Source organism: Oncorhynchus nerka, linkage group LG13 (genome assembly GCF_034236695.1).
Source record: "Oncorhynchus nerka isolate Pitt River linkage group LG13, Oner_Uvic_2.0, whole genome shotgun sequence".
NCBI classification, from domain to species: Eukaryota; Metazoa; Chordata; class Actinopteri; order Salmoniformes; family Salmonidae; genus Oncorhynchus; species Oncorhynchus nerka.
The window spans coordinates 35,429,791-35,449,255 of NC_088408.1; the positions used below are offsets into that span (position 1 = coordinate 35,429,791).

The 19,465-nt window shown below is 44.1% G+C and overlaps 1 protein-coding gene across 1 annotated transcript in view; it reads right to left on the reverse strand.

The window, feature by feature from the left end:
- LOC115139444 (mannosyl-oligosaccharide 1,2-alpha-mannosidase IA-like) overlaps positions 1-19,465 on the reverse strand; it is a 158,477-nt gene that overhangs the window by 37,419 nt on the left and 101,593 nt on the right. Inside the window, exon 5 of the mRNA XM_029676818.2 lies at positions 7,061-7,155. Coding sequence (XP_029532678.2) covers positions 7,061-7,155 — 95 coding nt within the window. The remainder of the gene's footprint in view (positions 1-7,060; positions 7,156-19,465) is intronic.

Genomic DNA, 19,465 nt, shown 5'->3' on the forward strand with positions numbered 1-19,465 from the left:
TCCAATTTAAGCTTTTGACACAAATACAAGTGTTGGACAAATCAACATCATTATTTGGGTAAGAGTTACCAGAATATTAACTTTTAAGTGAGATTTTCACTGGACACTTACTTGTTCTGCTCTTCTAAACATTTTGCAATGGGACGGAGAACATTTTAGTTTTAAAGCTAGTTTCTTGCAATTCTAGACATTTTGCCATGGCTTACATCATGTTCTTATGCTATCTGAGTGACTCAAACATTATAACTAAATCCATGTGGGCCACATGCTATGGTATTTTTAAAATTTTAGCTTCTGTCTTGTGTTTATTCTGGTGGTTGTTAGTTCTCAAAGAATACCTTATTTAAAAAATATATAACTCCATGATATTTTATATCTGGTTTCAGTGGTATACACCCACACCGCCCGGTATACACCCACACCGCTGGTGGAAACACTGAAAAGTGTGTAAAAAAAAAGAAAAAAAGATGAGGATATTTAATGCCGAAATCCTCATATTACACACCCATGGTATTCACTAAGTTGATGATTTATATTTAAGGATAATGTTTTACAGCTTTGTCATTTTATTATTTCATATATTTTATATGTGAGAAGGCCACACAGAGGCCCAGAGACAATTACAGACACCTGTGAGAGTCTAAAGTACGCCAAAAGGGCCACTAGATGTCTTGTGATAGAACAATTCTGCTTGTTTACTGGTAAACTTAGAATGTTTCAAGTAATATATCCTGCCTTTGCAACCCTACTGCAGACACCAGCTGTAATCGCATCACTGTCAACTCCTCAAGGAGAGTGGAAATGTCCCCCCCTCCACTAGTCTCCCCCATCTCCCCAAACATTAAGCAGACTCACAGAGTACAGTGTTTCAATTCCACAGCTTCAATGGTGATGGGAACAGTTTTACTATACGTGTATCGATGTTACATGGCTATAACATGCTTCTCCCTCCAATATCTGTTCGGACACATCAAATATTAGTATGTTCTCGATTGAGCGAGTTAACTGGTTCTTGGAAAGGTATGAGCCTCTTTGCACTGCTCATGGAAAATGAAGAAGATAAAGATGTCTCAATGCATACATGACCTTCATTATTATCTAGAAGTTATGTTGACCAAGTCACAAAGTGAATATGTAACTGACCTGACGTTTCTGTACTGACCAATAAGAATGTACATGTTGTGCAAGTTGACTGTATATGTGGTGATTAATTTTTTTTAATTTTACCTTTATTTTACTAGGCAAGTCAGTTAAGAACAAATTCTTATTTTCAATAACGGCCTAGGAACAGTGGGTTAACTGCCTGTTCAGGGGCAGAACGACAGATTTGTACCTTGTCAGCTCGGGGATTTGAACTTGCAACCTTTCGGTTACTAGTCCAACACTCTAACCACTAGGCTACCCTGCCGCCCCGTGATGTAAAACTTCCGCTTGGCAAGGTGTTCGTCTGAGCGCGACCTCTTCCATGGCGATGTAATTAAAGAATTGATTAGGATTCAAGCATTTGTTGTTTGTTCTCAATATCTTCCTTACCATTCACAAACTCAGAACCCTACAATGGTTTTGAAACTGTATCATGTCTCATGAAAAGTAATGCATGTTCCATTTGACCTTCAGGAGAAAATCGTTTCGAGGGGAGAATTAAGATAGTGCTTGAGGGATCTAGTCATGTATCTAGCACAACTATTTTACCATTGCCTCTTTGATTAAAGGTTTTTGCAGTGTTTCACAGAAGTAAAAACACCTCTTATGTTTCAAACGGCTAATTAAATGATCTAATCCTTCTGGTGTTGTTTTGTTTGATTATTCTTCTTCTTTTCTTTTAATGTAAAACCCCGAGATGAAAATTACTTTTTTTCAAAAAAGAAATACATTTCCTCCACTGCAGAAGGATGAAAAGAAAGGGATACAAACAAGCAGAGAACAGAAGAGATGAAGCTCAATCAGATTGTTGTTCCAGGGTCACAATCAATTAGCAGCTAATGAGGTGGCAAGCCTGTGTGCCAGGCACTTTCTAACTCTGTGGTCACTGGAGGACCCTGGTCATCCTGATTCCTCCATCTGTGACCTTAACAGGACTTCTCTCGCCACGGTAGCCATGCACACTAGGATGACTCGGTCATATACCAACAATAAATGGCCTCATTTAATGACCCATGAGAGCCAAGCGTCGACCCAGTCCATCTCATGGCGACATGCATAGCTATGTTCATCTGGACGTTCACAGAAGGGAGGATAAGAAGAAGATGGTAACGAAGGACAGAGGTAAGTGTCTATGGACCTGAAGAGAGAGAGAGAAAGGGATGGGGAATGCTTTGACCATACTCCCATGGGATTCCCCCAGTGCCAAAGATCAGTTCTGGATCAATCTGGCTCAAGGTTGTAACACCGTGGGTCCGAGTAAAATGTAACTATGGGGGATCATGTAAAATCTAAGTGATTTGCTTTTCTGGGAAAGCTATGCTGCTGATAAACTTGATAAAAGTGTTGTCCCACTTAGGAGACAAGTAGGAGAAAATGCCCTTGAACATTTTTATGAGATTTACACACTTGCTAGAGAGCGCTTCTTTGTTTACGCCCATTCGGCATCGTTCACACCCTCTTAAGCCTCAGCCTCACCCATCTCTTTAAGAATTGACACGTAAACGCATGGCTAAACGTCAGCATTGTCGACCCCTCCATTATCTCAGCCAATCATGGATAGCCAGGAAGGACCCCGTCTTTCTCCCTATTCTTGCTCTCCAAATCAGCCCTGGTTCCTACCATCCTTCCTTCATTTGCTAGATGTGAATGGCTTGGAAGTAGTAGCCTTTAAAAGCCTCTGTATCTGACCCACCTCCTCATTAAACCACTAACAGAGTGGCAGCGCTAAAGTGGCAGCTGATCTGCGTGGCCAGGGCATGCTATCTACTCCAGCAGCCTCTATCAGTTAATGACTGTTACTGGAGGTGAAGTTCTCTCTCTTATGTGAGGACTGATGATGTAGAGCACGTCTATATATAGACGTCATCCTCTTTGGAAAGGGCTGGAGGCCAGTAGGGTTGTTCTCAGGTCAATAGGCTTACAGGTGTAGGAACATCCCTCTACAGATACTCGGTTTTGCAACATGTTTTCTACAAAAAAGACTAAGGCCTACATAACCGCTGAGCACAAATGATCTGCTCTGACTGCAACATTATGATTGCTAGTATGGTTCGTGGTTTTCAAGTTAAGTACAAAACGATGTAAACTAGGATGTAAAGTATGAAAACTTAGTGTTACAAATCTTGGGAATGGTCTTCGAAAACATTCAAAGACACTTGGCTTAACGTTAACTGTTCTCTGAGGAGAGTGGAGGGAAACTTCCTGTAGCTGTCTGAAAGTGGGTTACTGGTTCTAACATATCTGAAGTAAGCGGATGAGAGTGCGTCCCTCCATTTAAAGTAGGACAAAGTGCAGATGCCAAAATAGCCCAAACATTCCTCCTTTCATTACAGATAAAGTGGCTGTCATCTTTGAATTGGGTTACGCTGTTGCTGTCGACAATTCACGGCTCAAATACATGTATTTAACCGCTCATGGCAGTAGCCTAGTTATGAGTCCTTGTACTTTTGTAAGAGGGGAAGGTGAAGAACCATCTGGGGGAAATAAGCATCAGTCTTCATGCCATTTAGCAGACGCTTTTATCCAAAGCAACTTAGTCATGAGTGTATAGATGAGTTAGCCGACAATGTCATGAAAACAATGCGCATGCTGTAATAGGGCAGAAGACTTATTTTTAATTTTTTTATTTCACCTTTATTTAACCAGGTAGGCTAGTTGAGAACAAGTTCTCATTTGCAACTGCGACCTGGCCAAGATAAAGCATAGCAGTGTGAACAGACAACACAGAGTTACACATGGAGTAAACAATTAACAAGTCAATAACACAGTAGAAAAAAAAGAGGAGTCTATATACATTGTGTGCAAAAGGCATGAGGTAGGCGAATAATTACAATTTTGCAGATTAACACTGGAGTGATAAATGATCAGATGGTCATGTACAGGTAGAGATATTGGTGTGCAAAAGAGCAGAAAAGTAAATAAATAAAAACAGTATGGGGATGAGGTAGGTGAAAATGGGTGGGCTATTTACCAATAGACTATGTACAGCTGCAGCGATCGGTTAGCAGCTCAGATAGCAGATGTTTGAAGTTGGTGAGGGAGATAAAAGTCTCCAACTTCAGCGATTTTTGCAATTCGTTCCAGTCACAGGCAGCAGAGAACTGGAAGGAAAGGTGGCCAAATGAGGTGTTGGCTTTAGGGATGATCAATGAGATACACTGAGTTGTTATGATTCTGAACGGCCAGATGGCTACCGCCAATGACAAGAAACTGCCGTGTGGGGAATCGTAAGTGACTCGTTTCAGCTAGTTTCATCTTGTTCTTGATACCATGTCTTGTTTTGAGGTGTTTTGACTGATTTCATGTCAATACTAACGTAGCTAAAATTTGCTAGCTAGCTAACCAACAACTGTAACGATGTACTGTATTTAAGAGACAACAAGTGCTCATTGTAACAAAGTCTTCAATATTTGTTGAAAACATAAATACAAATCTCAACAATCTAAGCCAACCCTGTTTGTTTTACTCATAGTTGCACACGGTTGCTAATCAACCAACCCCCCTATTAATGGTAGGGGTGGTCCAGGGAATCGAACCCACTATCCTGGCATTGCAAGCGCCATGCTCTACCATTTGAGCCACAGAGGACCACAGACTCATCCACGTACACACACACAGATGAAACGAGAAGGAAAGTTGTTGATCAATATCAAGTCATCTCTTTCTATATGCAGGGAGAGAGCAGTGAGTTTAGATTCAGAATTCCCCAAAGGGGACCACTTCCCCCTCTTAAGAGCTTTCTTAAAAACAAGCACCAACAAAATGTTCAGATGAAAAACACAGGGAAGAGGGCTGGCCAGACATAACCTCCAACAAGAAAATGAGTCACAAACAAAACCTGCCAAGAGGCTTTTGACAGCACACAGCGTTCGTCTTGTTAGTCATCACGTTAATGAGAGAGAAGGAGTGGGAGAGCTCTCTTAACACAGCTCACTATTAAGTGGATGGTTCTCCCAACTGATGCTAATCTGCTTCTTATAGTCTCTAGACAGAAATAATATACATATGCCAGGCTCTACATTAACTTACATACTAAGAGAAGCCTATTTTTCTCCCATATCTAAAGAAATCCAGCATATTCACTCCTATGCCTTACCATCTCCATATCAGAAATGCCATCTGTGGTCAAGGTCTGGTGAGCTCTATAAAAGCTAGGCCAGCTACAGTATGGTTCAGTGGCGCGGTAAATTCATCATTGACACCAATCTGTTGAGGCCCCTGGGGGCCAGTGGTGGGGTTAGGGCCAGGCGGTGGTCCTCTGGGGCCTCGGCTCTAACTCCAGGAGACTGGTAGCTCCAACCACCATGTGACGATGCGTGCAGAAAGCCCTTTCATTCGCCATAAGCGGGGAGAAATTAATTTGTTACACAGACCCAGTCATCTCCATGACAACCTGAGTTTTAATGAATATCTGACAAACTGGGCTGCAGTCTCACTGGGCGAAAAATGTGAAAAGAATGCAGGTTGCTCTATCCTTGCTATTAAAAAACATTATACAGTGTGTAGCTATGTGAGAAGAGATAACATATTACATATCAAGCTATAGACATTTCTTTCATTTGGTACAGTAATTGTGCTGCGAAGCCACCCACATGTTCAGGTTTTGTGATATTTCTTTAAAGCTAAGCTATGTGGATTTGACCCTGACAAAAATCCTTGTTCTTGGTTGTGGCAAGGGTTGTGCAGTGAGTGGGAAGAGTTGAGTGTGAGTGTGTATATAAGGACTCTCGCAGGCCTTGGACTGATGGGGCAGAGCACGCTACACTGGCTGCAGGAGACTGAAACAGACTGGACAGAGAGGTTGTTTATTCTCATGGCTGAGACAAGCCACTGGCGTTACACGCCCCCCTCCTTCCTCCTCCTCCTCCCTTATTTATTCCCCCCTTCCTTCACCCTTGAGGCCCCCTGCTGCTCTTACCTACCGGGCAGCAAGTTGGTTAGCGTCGGCTGAAAAACAATTTCCAAACCCAATAATAATCATCCAACAGGTTTGCCACCTCGAGAGTACCCTCTGTCCTCCCTTTTGTCCTCGTACCCCCCTCTGCCTGTTCTCAGCGATGTGGGCGGCTAGACTCACTCCTCAGCTCAGGGGGGCTATCATAAGGGCAAGGAGAGGGATGGAGGGTAGACTTCCATGGAGGGCTGCTCAAGAAAAAACTGTCACTTTGGATTGGTTAGCCGAGCCAAACCTTGACTTGTCAGACTCAGGGCTGTATTGTTCTGAAGCGGTTTCTTTCTGGACCAGGGAGGGAGCCATGGCAGCTATAGACGCTGTAGCCTAGATGCCGGGCAGAGGCCATTCAGAGTAAGGTGCAGACAGAAGAACAATCTAGAGGCAGGCTCAGTTTGCAAGAGCATCATAAAATCGGCTGAAGTGTTTCAAGGTCCAGACAGTGTGTAGTCAAAACACTGGCTTACCAAAACAGAGCCTTGAGCATCGATACTGACACCATTCCTCACTTCTGTGGTTTGGGGGACAGTATAAAGCAAGCAGAGACCCCACTTCCCAAAACAACTGATTTTATGTGCCAACCACTATGCTATCAACCCACAGCAGAGAATACTTCAAAGCTGTGGAGAGGGAGAAGTATTTGCAATAGTCTGTGTAGTTAACGTAACTGAGGGAAACAGAGGGGAGAGTGAAATCATTGAAGGCTTTGGGTCTTTACGCCTGTGAATAGAGTACAAGGACGAGTGATGCAAGAGAGGAGTGAGTGAGCAATTTCAAGCTGCCTAGTGGGTGTACAATGCATGTCTGTACAGGTCCAGGTTCAAGGTATTGACCTCTTCTGATTTGAGTGACGCTCCAGTATTGGAAATAGTGAATGATATATTTGAAGCCGTGGGCTGACTGTACAGTGTGTATATAAAACAGACAGAGACCGACAGAATGGTGATGTTTGAGTGCAGGACTCACCTCTTCAGGTTTAGGAGGGCCCAGGGGATGCCTGTGGGTGTTTTGAATGCAGGCAACAGCTTCTCTCCCAGTTGTATGGCCTTCTTCCTGAACACCTACCGAACAAACAGAGAGAAGAGAGATGTATCAGCAACCCAATCTACCCCCGTCTTTCTGTCAATCCTGTCTAATGTCGGAGACGTGGTGACAAGGCACTGATCCATGGACAATGGGTTAGGGTTAGCTCTTCCGGTCACATGGGCATTTTATCTCACATGCAGTGTTGCCCTTCTTCCTGTTGGAAATGAGAGGCTGTTTCCTGATTTGTGAGAGAGAGGGAGGGGGAGAGAGGGAGCGAGAGATAGAGCGACAGGAAGAGGGAGACAGAGCAAGAGTGTTTAGGACTACATCCTGCAGCAGGCTGATAAAAGCCAATCAGATAAGAGCGGAGCGTGGCAGGTCTGAGGCTATCCTTCCCATCCTGTACTGTACTTAGCTCCACAACGCTGTGCTGCCTCACACCATCCCTCCACATTTTGTTTTGTTACAGCCTTTTTCTAAAATTGATAAAATAATTTCCCCCCTAATCAATCTACACAAAATATCCCATAATGACAAAAACATAAATACCTTATTTACATAAGTATTCAGACCCTTTGCTATGAGACTCTAAATTGACCTCAGGTGCATCCTGTTTCCTGATCATCTTTGTGATGTTTCTACAACTTGATTGGAGTCAACCTGTGTTAAATTCAATTGATTAGACATGATTTGGAAAGGCACACACGTGTCTATAGAAGGTCCCACAGGTGACAGGGCATGTCAGAGCAAAAACCAAGCCACGAGGTCGAAGGAATTGTCCATAGAGTTCCGAGACAGGAATGTGTCAAGGAACAGATCTGGGGAAGGCTACCAAAACAATTCTGCGGCATTGAAGGTCCCCAAGAACACAATGGCCTCCATCATTCTTAAATGGAAGAAGTTTGGAACCACCAAGAACCTTGCTAGAGCTGCCCCACCAGCCAACCTCTGCATTCGGAGGAGAAGGGCCTTGGTCAGGAATGTGACCAAGAACCTGATGGTCACTCTGACAGAGCTCCTTTGTGGAGATGGGAGGACCTTCCAGAAGGACAACCATCTCTGCAGCACTCCACCATATCAGGCCTTTATGGTAGAGTGGCCAGACGGAAGCCACTCCTCAGTAAAAGGCGTATGACAGCCCGCTTGGATTTGCCAAAAGGCACCTAAAGGACTCTCAGACCATGAGAAAAAAGATTCTCTGGTCTGATTAAACCAAGATTGAACTCTTTGGCCTAAATACCAACCGTCATCTGGGGCGGTTAGAGTGTTGGACTAGTAACCAGAAGGTTGCAAGTTCAAATCCCCGAGCTGACAGGGTACAATTCTGTCGTTCTGCCCCTGAACAGGCAGTTAACCCACTGTTCCTAGGCCGTCATTGAAAATAAGAATTTGTTCTAAACTGACTTGCCTAGTTAAATAAAGGTTAAATAAAAAATTTAAAAATATAAAAAAATGTCTGGAGGAAACCTGGCACCATCCCTTTGGTGAAGCATGTTGGTGGCAGCATCATGCTGAGGGGATGTTTTTCAGCGGACTGGGAGACTAGTCAGGATCGAGTGAAAGTTGAACGGAGCAAAGTAGAGAGATCCTTGATGAAACCTGCTTCAGAGCACTCAGGACCGCAGACTGGAGCAAAGGTCCACCTTCCAACAAGACAACAACCACAAGCACACAGCCAAGAGACCGCAGGAGTGGCTTCGGACAAGTCTCTGAATGTCTTTGAGTGGCCCAGCCAGAGCAAGGACTTGAACCCGATTGAACATCTCTGGAGAGACTTGAATATAGCGGTGCAGCGACGCTCCCCATCCAACATGACAGAGCTTGAGAGGATTTGCAGAGAAGAATGGGAGAAACTCCCCAAATCCAGGTGTGCCAAGCTTGTAGCATCATACTCAAGAAGACTCGAGGCTGTAATCGCAGCCAAAGGTGCTACAACAAAGTACTGAGTAAAGGGTCTGAATACTTATGTAAATGTAATAGTTATTTTTAACAAATGTTCAAAAATGTCAAAGATTTGATTTGTCATTGTAGGGTATTGTGTGTAGACTGACGAGGGGGGAAAAAACGATTCAATACATTTTTGAATAAGGCTGTAACGTAAACAAAATGTGGAAAAAGTCAAGGGGTCTGAATACTTTCCGAATGCACTGTACATCTATCAACCCGTTGAGATCACATCAGGGGCAGGGAAATGTCACCAGCACTTTACATTAAATTATATACAATGACACCAATATACAATGACAGGTAGGATATGAAAGGCACATACACATCTTAACGTCCGAGTCCTGAGAGGATTCTGTACCGTAGGAAATAGGAATACTAAATGTAGAATAAATACATTCCCTATGAAGTCCCCAGAGTTTCTGTGAATGCACTCACTGTGTGGATTGAAGATGCCCCAGTCAATAATTAGAATTTCATGCAGACACTTCGGCTCTGAGATAAAGTGCTTTGGGTGCAGCTAAATCCAGCATATAAGAACGCTAAATTTAGTCGCAAGAGCTACTGTAACAAACAGAGATAACAAAGCTGTAGACATGATCATATCTGTGTATTCTATCAATGCTCCACCAGCACATATTCATATACCAAACTGAACAAAAAAATATAAAAGCAACATGAAACAATTTCAAAGATCTTACTGAGTTACAGTTCATAGAAGGAAATCAGTCAATTAAAATACATAAATTAGGCCCTAATCTATAGATTTCACATGACCAGGCAGGGCCGCAGCCATGGGTGGACCTGGGATGGCATAGGCCCACCCACTTGGGAGCCAGGTCCACCCACTGGGGAGCCAGGCCCCGCCAATCATTATTAAAGACAGAAATACTCTTCAGCACCCCTCCTCAGACGATCTCGCAGGTGAAGAAGCCAGATGTGGAGGCCCTGGGCTGGCATAGTTACACGTGCGGTTGTGAGGCCGGTTGGACGCACTGCCAAATTCTCTAAAATGACTTGAGGCGGCTTATGGTAGAGAAATGAACATTCAATTCTCTGGCAACAGCTCTGGTGGACATTCCTGCAGCCAGCATGCCAACTGCACACTTCCTCAAAACTTGACATTGTGACATTTTGTTATGTGACAAAACTGCACATTTTAGAATGGACTTTCATTGTCCCCAGCACAAGGTGCACCTGTGTAATGATCATGCTGTTTAATCAGCTTCTTGATAGGTCACACCTGTCAGGTGGATGGATTATCTTGGCAAAGGATAAATGCTCACTAACAGGTACGTAAACAATTTGTGCACAACATTTAAAATAACAACTTTTTGGGGGATGTGTTTGAAACAATTCTGGGATCTTTAATTTCAGCTCGCGAAAAATGGGACCAACACTTCACATGATGCGTTTACATTTCTGTTCAGTATAGTTCTAACGTGACATAGAGCCGCCAGAGCAGGTTGTGTGCGGCTGTGAAGAACAGAAGGCGCGGAGACGTCCGCAAGCAGCATCAATAAAGAAATAACCAAGACTATGTTTTATTGGTATATGGATGGAATGCTCACTCTCATTCCATACCCACATCAACCACCTTCAGTACCGCAACAAAGCATCCTTCACCCACTCTGCCAAGTACACCCTTGTAAAAATGACCATTCGGAACTATGGCGATGTAATTTACAGTCTTGCCCCGAAAAAAGCTAGATGTCATTTACCACACTGCCATCCACTTTGTTACCACTTCAACACTCATCACCGTGACCTTTACACCCTGGTCAACTGGCCCTTGTTACATACACGACGCCAGACTCACTGGCACCAATTTATTAAGTCCATCATCTACCTCAGCTCACTCCTCAACATCTCCACTACCAATAGCAACCTGCGCTCTGGTAGATGTATCACACTGGTCATTCCCAAAGTTCGCACTTCCTTTGGCCGTCATTCATTCCTTTGGCCGTCATTCATTCCTTTGGCCGTCATTCATTCCTTTGGCCGTCATTCATTCCTTTGGCCGTCATTCATTCCTTTGGCCGTCATTCATTCCAGTTTTCCGCTGACTGGAACAGGCTGCAAAAGACCCTCAAACTTGACATATTCATCCCACCACACTCCTTCAGAAACATTAAGTGAGCTGCTATCTGATCAATGCACCTGCTGATTATTAAGTCTTCTGTGTTGCCTTGACCTTTCCTGCTCTAACACACTGTGAATATTTCTTAGTGTTGTATATTTGGTGAATTTGTACCTTTCCTCTGTATAGTGTATGTTTGATTTTTTTTATGGTATTGTGTTGTCCTGTTCACTGTTGCAATGTTATGCCTCTAGGCCAGGTGATTATTGTAAATGACAATTGGTTCTCGATTGACTTATCGGGTTAAATAAATGACCATTAAAAAAAATATATAAAAAATTGTCACATGCAACGGATAGGTGAGGTTTGTGGAAGCACAGCCAATCCAGGGACCTGTGCCACACGGCTTCCTGCTAATCCAATTGATGTGAAAAGATATTCTCTCCTCTATGAAGTAGTAAAATGGCTTATTTCAGATAATGAAGGAGAAAGGGTAGCAGCTTTAGAGAATGCCCCACTGGGTACCAGCCACTCCATAATGGAGAATGTCTCACCATGAGCTGCCTGCTCTGAGGGGACACGAATGAAAAGGGTAAAAACGCAACTTGTCAAATATTAGTGTCGTAGAGCAAGAGCCGATGTCTTGAAAGTAATTGAATTTGGTATTTTCAAAAAGTGGAGGTTGATGGATATGTAAAGAGTAAGAGCTTAAAGACGGGTGCTGGCGAACTTTCAAAAGAGGCATTTGGTAGCCGTGTCAATACGGGGCGGTGCTACATGACATCAAGTGGCGAGGTTTCTTTCAGCTCATTGTGTTACCGGATGCCCACTGAGACTTGTGCCGTACTCAAACAACACAGCTAGGTCTGTGTGCGTCAGCCACCAAATAATTACTTTGTCTCCCGCCGTGTCCTTGGAGTCTCTGGACAAGGTCACCTGTTAACCTGTTGTACTAAATCCACAGCGCTGTTCCTTCTGCCCACTGCTGCCCCCTCTGCGATGAGACGTGGGCTGTCTACCTCGCTCATTCACCACCGAGTTAGTCTGTCGCCTCCAAGATCCGTGTTATTACATTGGACATTTATAGCTCGTTTCTGAGCAGATTCTGAAAGTAATCTGGAGCCCCCGCAACGTATGTAGGGGACACCCACAAATCATTCCATCCCACCAGGTTTGGCATATATACTGTACACAGGTCAGAAATGGAAATATCCTGCGTAGCTACGTCTCATCCAATTGGTGTGATTAATGCCTTTAATAATGCCAGGACGCTGGGGAATAAATTAACTACAGCACCACCTAGAGTCATCAAGCAAACTGTCAACAAGGTTTACAAAGCAATCAAATGATCTGCACCACCAAACAACCTGGCCAGGCGAGATGGACGGCAGATAACATTAGCAAATATTGATGATGATAATAATATTCCAAACACACTCCAGTGAGTTTGGATAATGATTTATCACTGATGTGAGAGGCTCTGCTATGAAGTAGAACTCAGACATGTGTTATACAGATGATAAACAGCAACGGCGGTTTTTGCGGGTTTCCTGACACTGAACGTGGATAACGCCAGACTCATTTGGACGGTTCAGGTCAGAGGAGACAAGGAAGGAAGAAGTGGTTGTAATTCTGAAAACAGGGAGATGTCTGGTTTCACTACTTTCAACTTGCACACAACTTCTTTCTGCAATAGGAGCCATTATATTTGTCCTCTACCAAGACATTTAGAGCTAGGGAATAAGGACATAGCCACCGAGCACACAGAGAGAGACATAATGGGCGAGGGTAAGTGTGTGTGTGATGCTGTGTGTGTGTGTGTGTGTGTGTGTGTGTGTGTGTGTGTGTGTGTGTGTGTGTACAACAGGGCTATGTGCCTGTCACTGGGAGCCAGGCTAACGGGTCCTGTGCTTTGGGGCTGTGGGGAGGAAGGCTGGACATGCCACTAAATAAGATGAATTACTGTGCCTGACCAGGGGTGACTGGGCCGCCTCGCGGGACACAGCCCAAATTACTCCACGTGTCTGTGACAGGGATCTGGTGCCTCCGATAGATCGGCCCAGAGCCCCCACCCCAGCTATACCTGGATAAAGTGTCAGGGAGGGACTGGGGGGGCTCTGGGATGGGATCTCCAATACCTTGCCATGACTCTCCAGGGAGCACACATCACAGGTCAACAACAGGACTGAACACGACACCATGGAAATTCACTTCAACGTGGCTACTGAACCATAGGTCAGATCTGAGAACTGACTACCTGCTTCTACTGTAGCCGTTGTGGATTAATATCACATAATAAAATATCAAATACAGATAGATACTCAGGGGGCTGTGGTGATATTATGACAGCTTTTTAAAAATCTGAGATCTCCATTGGCATGAGCACAGTCCTGCAGATATCTGCACAGGCTTCTGTTGAGGATGACAGTGACTAGACAATAGCATTGTATCCAGACTGGATCGCTCATCAGCTCATCAGACAGAGTGGTCTGACCCTCTTAAGATGCCACCCTGCACTCAGCAGGCTAAAGCCTGAAAGGGGCCTGAGATATTAATTGCTGGGAAAGAGCAGCTTTTGTCCGATCTAATTGTGGTGAGCTGCACAAAACACCAGGCAGGACAGGGGAGGTCAAATTGCATTAGGGAATGAAACCCAGCACACCGTTTACCAGAGTGCACTCTCCCAGTTCACTTCCACCTGAGTGAGGGACTCATAGCAGCGCTGTCCTCCATAAAGACCGAGGAGAACAACACCATTCAAACAGGCCTCTGGATGGAACCGGGACTTTCCGACTAATTGAGAAATCATTTCTTGCTGAAAGTTCAACGCTAAACTGTGACTTCAGAAAGGAGTCCCCTGGGGCTTTTTGCTGTGCCTAAGCACTTAAAAGATTGATTAGGCCATCGATTGGGCAGTGCCAGTGAGATAACTCACCTGGCATCCCTGGCATTTTCAACCTGATGATTGAAAAGTAACAAACTGAAGAAGTCTTTGAGATCAGGGGTTGTGCCCCTTCCTTTAATGTGCTGCTGAGGCGCAGCTTTTTATATTAGCAAAGAGAGCCTGAAGATCTCTCACCTCACATCTAAAATGACGACTCAGACCTTTCTCCATTCCTTAATGAACTATTAAGCAGCGAAAGAGAGAATCCCACTCCCCCATTACACCCCAATAAGTATTTTTTAGAGGAATGGCGTGCCTGTGCTTTACAATTACTAGGTGTCGTTTGTAGTTTGTGCCTCTCTGCTATGCTGACATTAACGGAGCTAGCCACAATAGATCATGTCCTGGGTGCAGGGGGAGACATTGTGAAAGGGCACTTCAAGGCAATTACCACAGTCATTTGGAGGGATTTATCTTAAGTCAGCACTGTGGGCCGCAGCACTTATTACAGCTAAGAATCCACAGCAGTGAGGGAGAGAGGGAAAGAGGGAGAGGGCTAGTGAGAAGTGGATTTTGTGGGAGGTAAGGAGGGATAAAATGCCATAGGGAAAGAGAGAGAAAGTACGCGAGAAAAGTAAAGAGAGATTCTGAGGGGCAGCAGTAAACCCAAATGAAGAGACCTAGATCGTCTGTCAGTCTGCCTGTCTTTCTGTCTGTCTTTCTGTCTGTCTGTCTTTCTGTCTGTCTTTCTGTCTGTCTTTCTGTCTACTCAAACACCAGGAGTCTTAAAGGTCAGACCAGGTGCAGGAAAACTGACTTCTTTGCCACAAGTGAGTTCCATTGACAGCTCTGACATATAGGCAGTGGAATGGACTATCTGAGACGAGAGCTGATAGCCTTGGCATCCTTAGCTGAGAAGCAAACATTTCCCCCATCTACCGTAAAGACCATCTAGCGTAAAGACCAAAAGGGCACTTCAACCTCTGACTCAGCCTATTAACTGACCAGGGCCCAGGTGTGTGGCTTAAGATCACTGCAATCCAACAAGGTTTTCAGATTATGGTCTATAAGCACTCTTAAGGCAGCATGAGAGTCAGAGTGAGAGAGACCTAAATGCCAGAACTAGACAAGAGAGAGACAGACAGACGAGCGAGACAGAGTGACAGAGAGAGACAGAGCCCCATCCTGCGACCTAAGCGGTATGTATCAGGTGCTCAACAAGGCTCACACCTACTGTAATGGTCCGAGCCTAAACCACACGAAAACAACACTAGACACCATGGAACACAAAGCTTTTACTATCTCATCCTGGAATATACAAAGTCTGGGGTTATCTGCTTTTGGCCTAAAGAGCTGGAACCCAGTCTTCATTAGCATTTGTTTAAGCTGTTTTCTAGTGACATTTATTTGAATACATCCATAAAAGTTAGCTAATAATGTTCGATTTCACCTGGCATAGAAAATGTGCTCTCTACTCAGGACACTGTTGTTCAGAGGAGCTAGCCAACAACACATTAAAACAAATAACTGCAAACTGATGCTGGAAAGACTAGCTGCATTTGTTTGAACTGTTTTCTATTGACATCTCTGTGTACACATCCATAAAAATGATGCCGATTCATGATTTTGACTGGCTGAGAAAATCTGCCTGCCTGTCTGTCTTGTCCCGACCCCTACACTTTCATTACTATGGGACAGCTGGAGATCGAATTTCAATATTGAAACAATGGTGCAAATGTCAGAGAGACAGACAGCGAGGTTTATACAAATCTCTGCTATTGCAAACCAATTGCTAGTCTAAAAGAAACATGAGATAATGTCTCGATGCTTTTTACAGTGGAGATCAAGTTTATAAATTGTCTGGCTGGGCTGATGAGACTGTGAATTGTGCAGTCAGATGGAACAGAGTAAATAGGCATCTCAACATCATAGCTTTAGCTGGTGGTAACTTGTGAAATAGACACAGTCTGGAATGTGGTTTTAACCAATCAGCATCCAGGATTAGACCCACAAATGAAATAAAGACTATTTAATTCCCTTCATCTCAACATTGGTGTGTCATCAACAATCATGCATGTCAGGTCAGTACACACCCCCAGATATTCTTACTACGGATCTACACTGATCTCAAAAACGACCTCTCCAGAACCCACATGACAGAAATCCGTCGCATTAACGGGCAACTTTAACCCCTGTGAATTGATTGATATATTTCTAAAACTGGCTAGAAAATCTAATTTAAAAAAAGGTGGAAAAAGGGAACATCAAAAAAGATAACTTAAAAGGAAAAATGGATTGACAATTAATGTTCCATTGCAAGACAACTAAGAGTTTCATCAAACCAAAAACACATCTCATATACCAACAGGCCCGAAGCCAATATAAGAAGTTATTTCAAAGGAATAAATCCTTCTATATGACTAATGAGCTTGGCAAAATATATATATATTTTTTTATTTCACCTTTATTTAACCAGGTAGGCCAATTGAGAACAGGTTCCCATTTACAACTGCAACCTGGCCAAGATAAAGCAAAGCAGTGCGATAAAAACAGAGTTACACATGGAATAAACAAACATAGAGTCAATAACACAATAGAAAAAGTCTATATACAGTGTGTGCAAATGGCGTGAGGAGGTAAGGCAATAAATAGGCCATAGTAGTGAAGTAATTACAATTTAGCAAATTAACACTGGAGTGATAGATGTGCAGATGATGTGCAAGTAGAAGTACTGGTGTGCAAAAGAGCAAAAAAAGTAAATAAAACAATATGGGGATGAGGTAGGTAGATTGGATGGGCTATTTACAGATGGGCTGTGTACAGATGCAGCGATTGGTAAGCTGCTCAGATAGGTGATCCTTAAAGTTAGTGAGGGAGATATAAGTCTCCAACTTCAGCGATTTTTGCAATTCATTCCAGTCATTGGCAGCAGAGAACTGGAAGGATAGGCAGCAAAAGGAGGTGTTGGCTTTGGGGATGACCAGTGAGATATACCTGCTGGAGTGCGTGCTACGGGTGGGTGTAACTATGGTGGCCAGTGAGCTGAGATAAGGTAGAGCTTTACCTAGCAAAGACTTATAGATGACCTGGAGCCAGTGGTTCTGACGACGAATATGTAGCGAGGGCCAGCACACGAGAGCATACAGGGCGCAGTGGTGGGTGGTATATGGGGCTTTGGTGACCAAAAGGACGGCACTGTAATAGACTGCATCCAATTTGCTGAGTAGAGTATTTGGAGGCTATTTTGTAAATGACATTGCCGAAGTTGAGGATCGGTAGGATAGTCAGTTTTACGAGGGTATGTTTGGCAATGTGAGTGAAGGAGGCTTTGTTGCGAAATAGGAAGCTGAGTCTAGATTTAATTTAGGATTGGAGATGTTTAATATGACTCTGGAAGGAGAGTTTACAGTCTAGCCAGACACCTAGGTATTTGTAGTTGTCCACATATCAGAACCATCCAGAGTAGTGATGCTAGTCGGGCGGGAGGGTGTGGGCAGTGATCGATTGAAAAGCATGCATTTAGTTTTGCTTGCGTTTAAGAGCAGTTGGAGGCCACGGAAGGAGTGTTGTATGGCATTGAAGCTCGTTTGGAGGTTTGTTAACACAGTGTCCAAAGAAGGGACAGATGTATACAGAATGGTGTCGTCTGCGTAGATTTGGATCAGGGAATCACCCGCAGCAAGAGCGACATCGTTGATATATACAAAGAAAAGAGTCGGTCCGAGAATTGAACCCTGTGCACCCCCATAGAGACAGCCAGAGGTCTGGACAACAGGCCCTCCGATTTGACACACTGAACTCTATCTGAGAAGTAGTTGGTGAACCAGGCAAGGCAGTCATTTGAGAAACTAAGGATGTTGAATCTGCCGATAAGAATACGGTGATTGACAGAGTCGAAAGCCTTGGAAAGGTCGATGACGACAGCTGCCCAGTACTGTCTTTTATCGATGGCGGTTATGATATCGTTTAGTACCTTGAGCGTGGCTGAGGTGCACCCTTGACCAGCTTGGAAACTGGATTGCAAGCGGAGAAGGTACGGTAATATTCAAAATGGTCAGTGATCTGTTTGTTAACACGGCTTTCGAAGACTTTAGAAAGGCAGGGCAGGGTGGATATAGGTCTATAACAGTTTGGGTCTAGAGTGTCACCCCGTTTGAAGAAGGGGATGACCGTGGCAGCTTTTCAACTTTTAGGGATCTCGGGCGATACGAAAGAGGTTGAACAGACTGGTAATAGGAGCTGCAACAATGGCAGCGGATCATTTTAGAAAGAGAGGGTCCAGATTGTCTAGCCCAGCTTATTTGTACGGGTCCAGGTTTTGCAGCTCTTTCAGAACATCTGCTATCTGGATTTGGGTGAAGGATAAGCTGGGGAGGCTTGGGCAAGTAGCAGCGGGGGGGTGCGGAGCTGTTGGCCCGGGGTTGGGGTAGCCAGAAGGAAAGAATGGCCAGCTGTAGAGTAATGCTTATTGAAATTCATCAGTGGTGACAGTGTTTCCTAGCCTCAGTGCAGTGGACAGCTGGGAGGAGGTGCTCTTATTCTCCATGGACTTTAGTGTCCCAAAACTTTTTGGAGTTAGATCTACAGGATGCAAATTTTTGTTTGAAAAAGCTAGCCTTTGCTTTCCTAACTGACTGCGTGTATCGGATCCTGACTTCCCTGAAAAGTTGCATATCGCGGGGACTATTCGATGCTAGCCCAGTCCGCTACAGGATGCTTTTGTGCTGGTCGAGGGCAGTCAGGTCTGGAGTGAACCAAAGGCCTTTTCTGTTATTAGTTCCACATTTTTTGAAAGGGGCATGCTTATTTAAGATGGTGAGGAAATTACTTTTAAAGAACGACTAGGAATCCTCGACTGACGGGATGAGGTCAATATTTCGGGCCAGGTCGATTAGAAAGGCCTGCTTGCAGAAGTGTTTTAGGGAGCGTTTGACAGTGATGAGGGGTGGTCATTTGACCGCGGACCCATTGTGGATGCAGGCAATGAGGCAGTGATCGCTGAGACAGCAGAGGTGTATTTAGATGGCAAGTTGGTCAGGATGATATCTATGAGGGTGCCCATGTTTAGAGATTTAGGGTTGTACCAGGTGGGTTCCTTGATAATGTGTGTGAGATTGAAGGCATCTAGCTTAGATTGTAGGACTGCTGGGGTGTTAAGCATATCCCAGTTTAGGTCACCTAACAGAACGAACTCTGAAGACAGAGTTCAATTCACATATGGTGTCCAGGGCACAGTTGGGAGCTGAGGAGGGTCTATAACAGGCGGCAATAGTGAGGGACTTATTTCAAAGGTGAGATACATTTTTTAAATTAGAAGCTCGAACTGTTTGGGCATAGACCTGGAAAATATGACAGAACTTTGCAGGCTCTCTCTGCAGTAGATTGCAACTCCTCCCCCTTTGGCACTTCTATCTTGATGGAAAATGTAGTTGGGGAT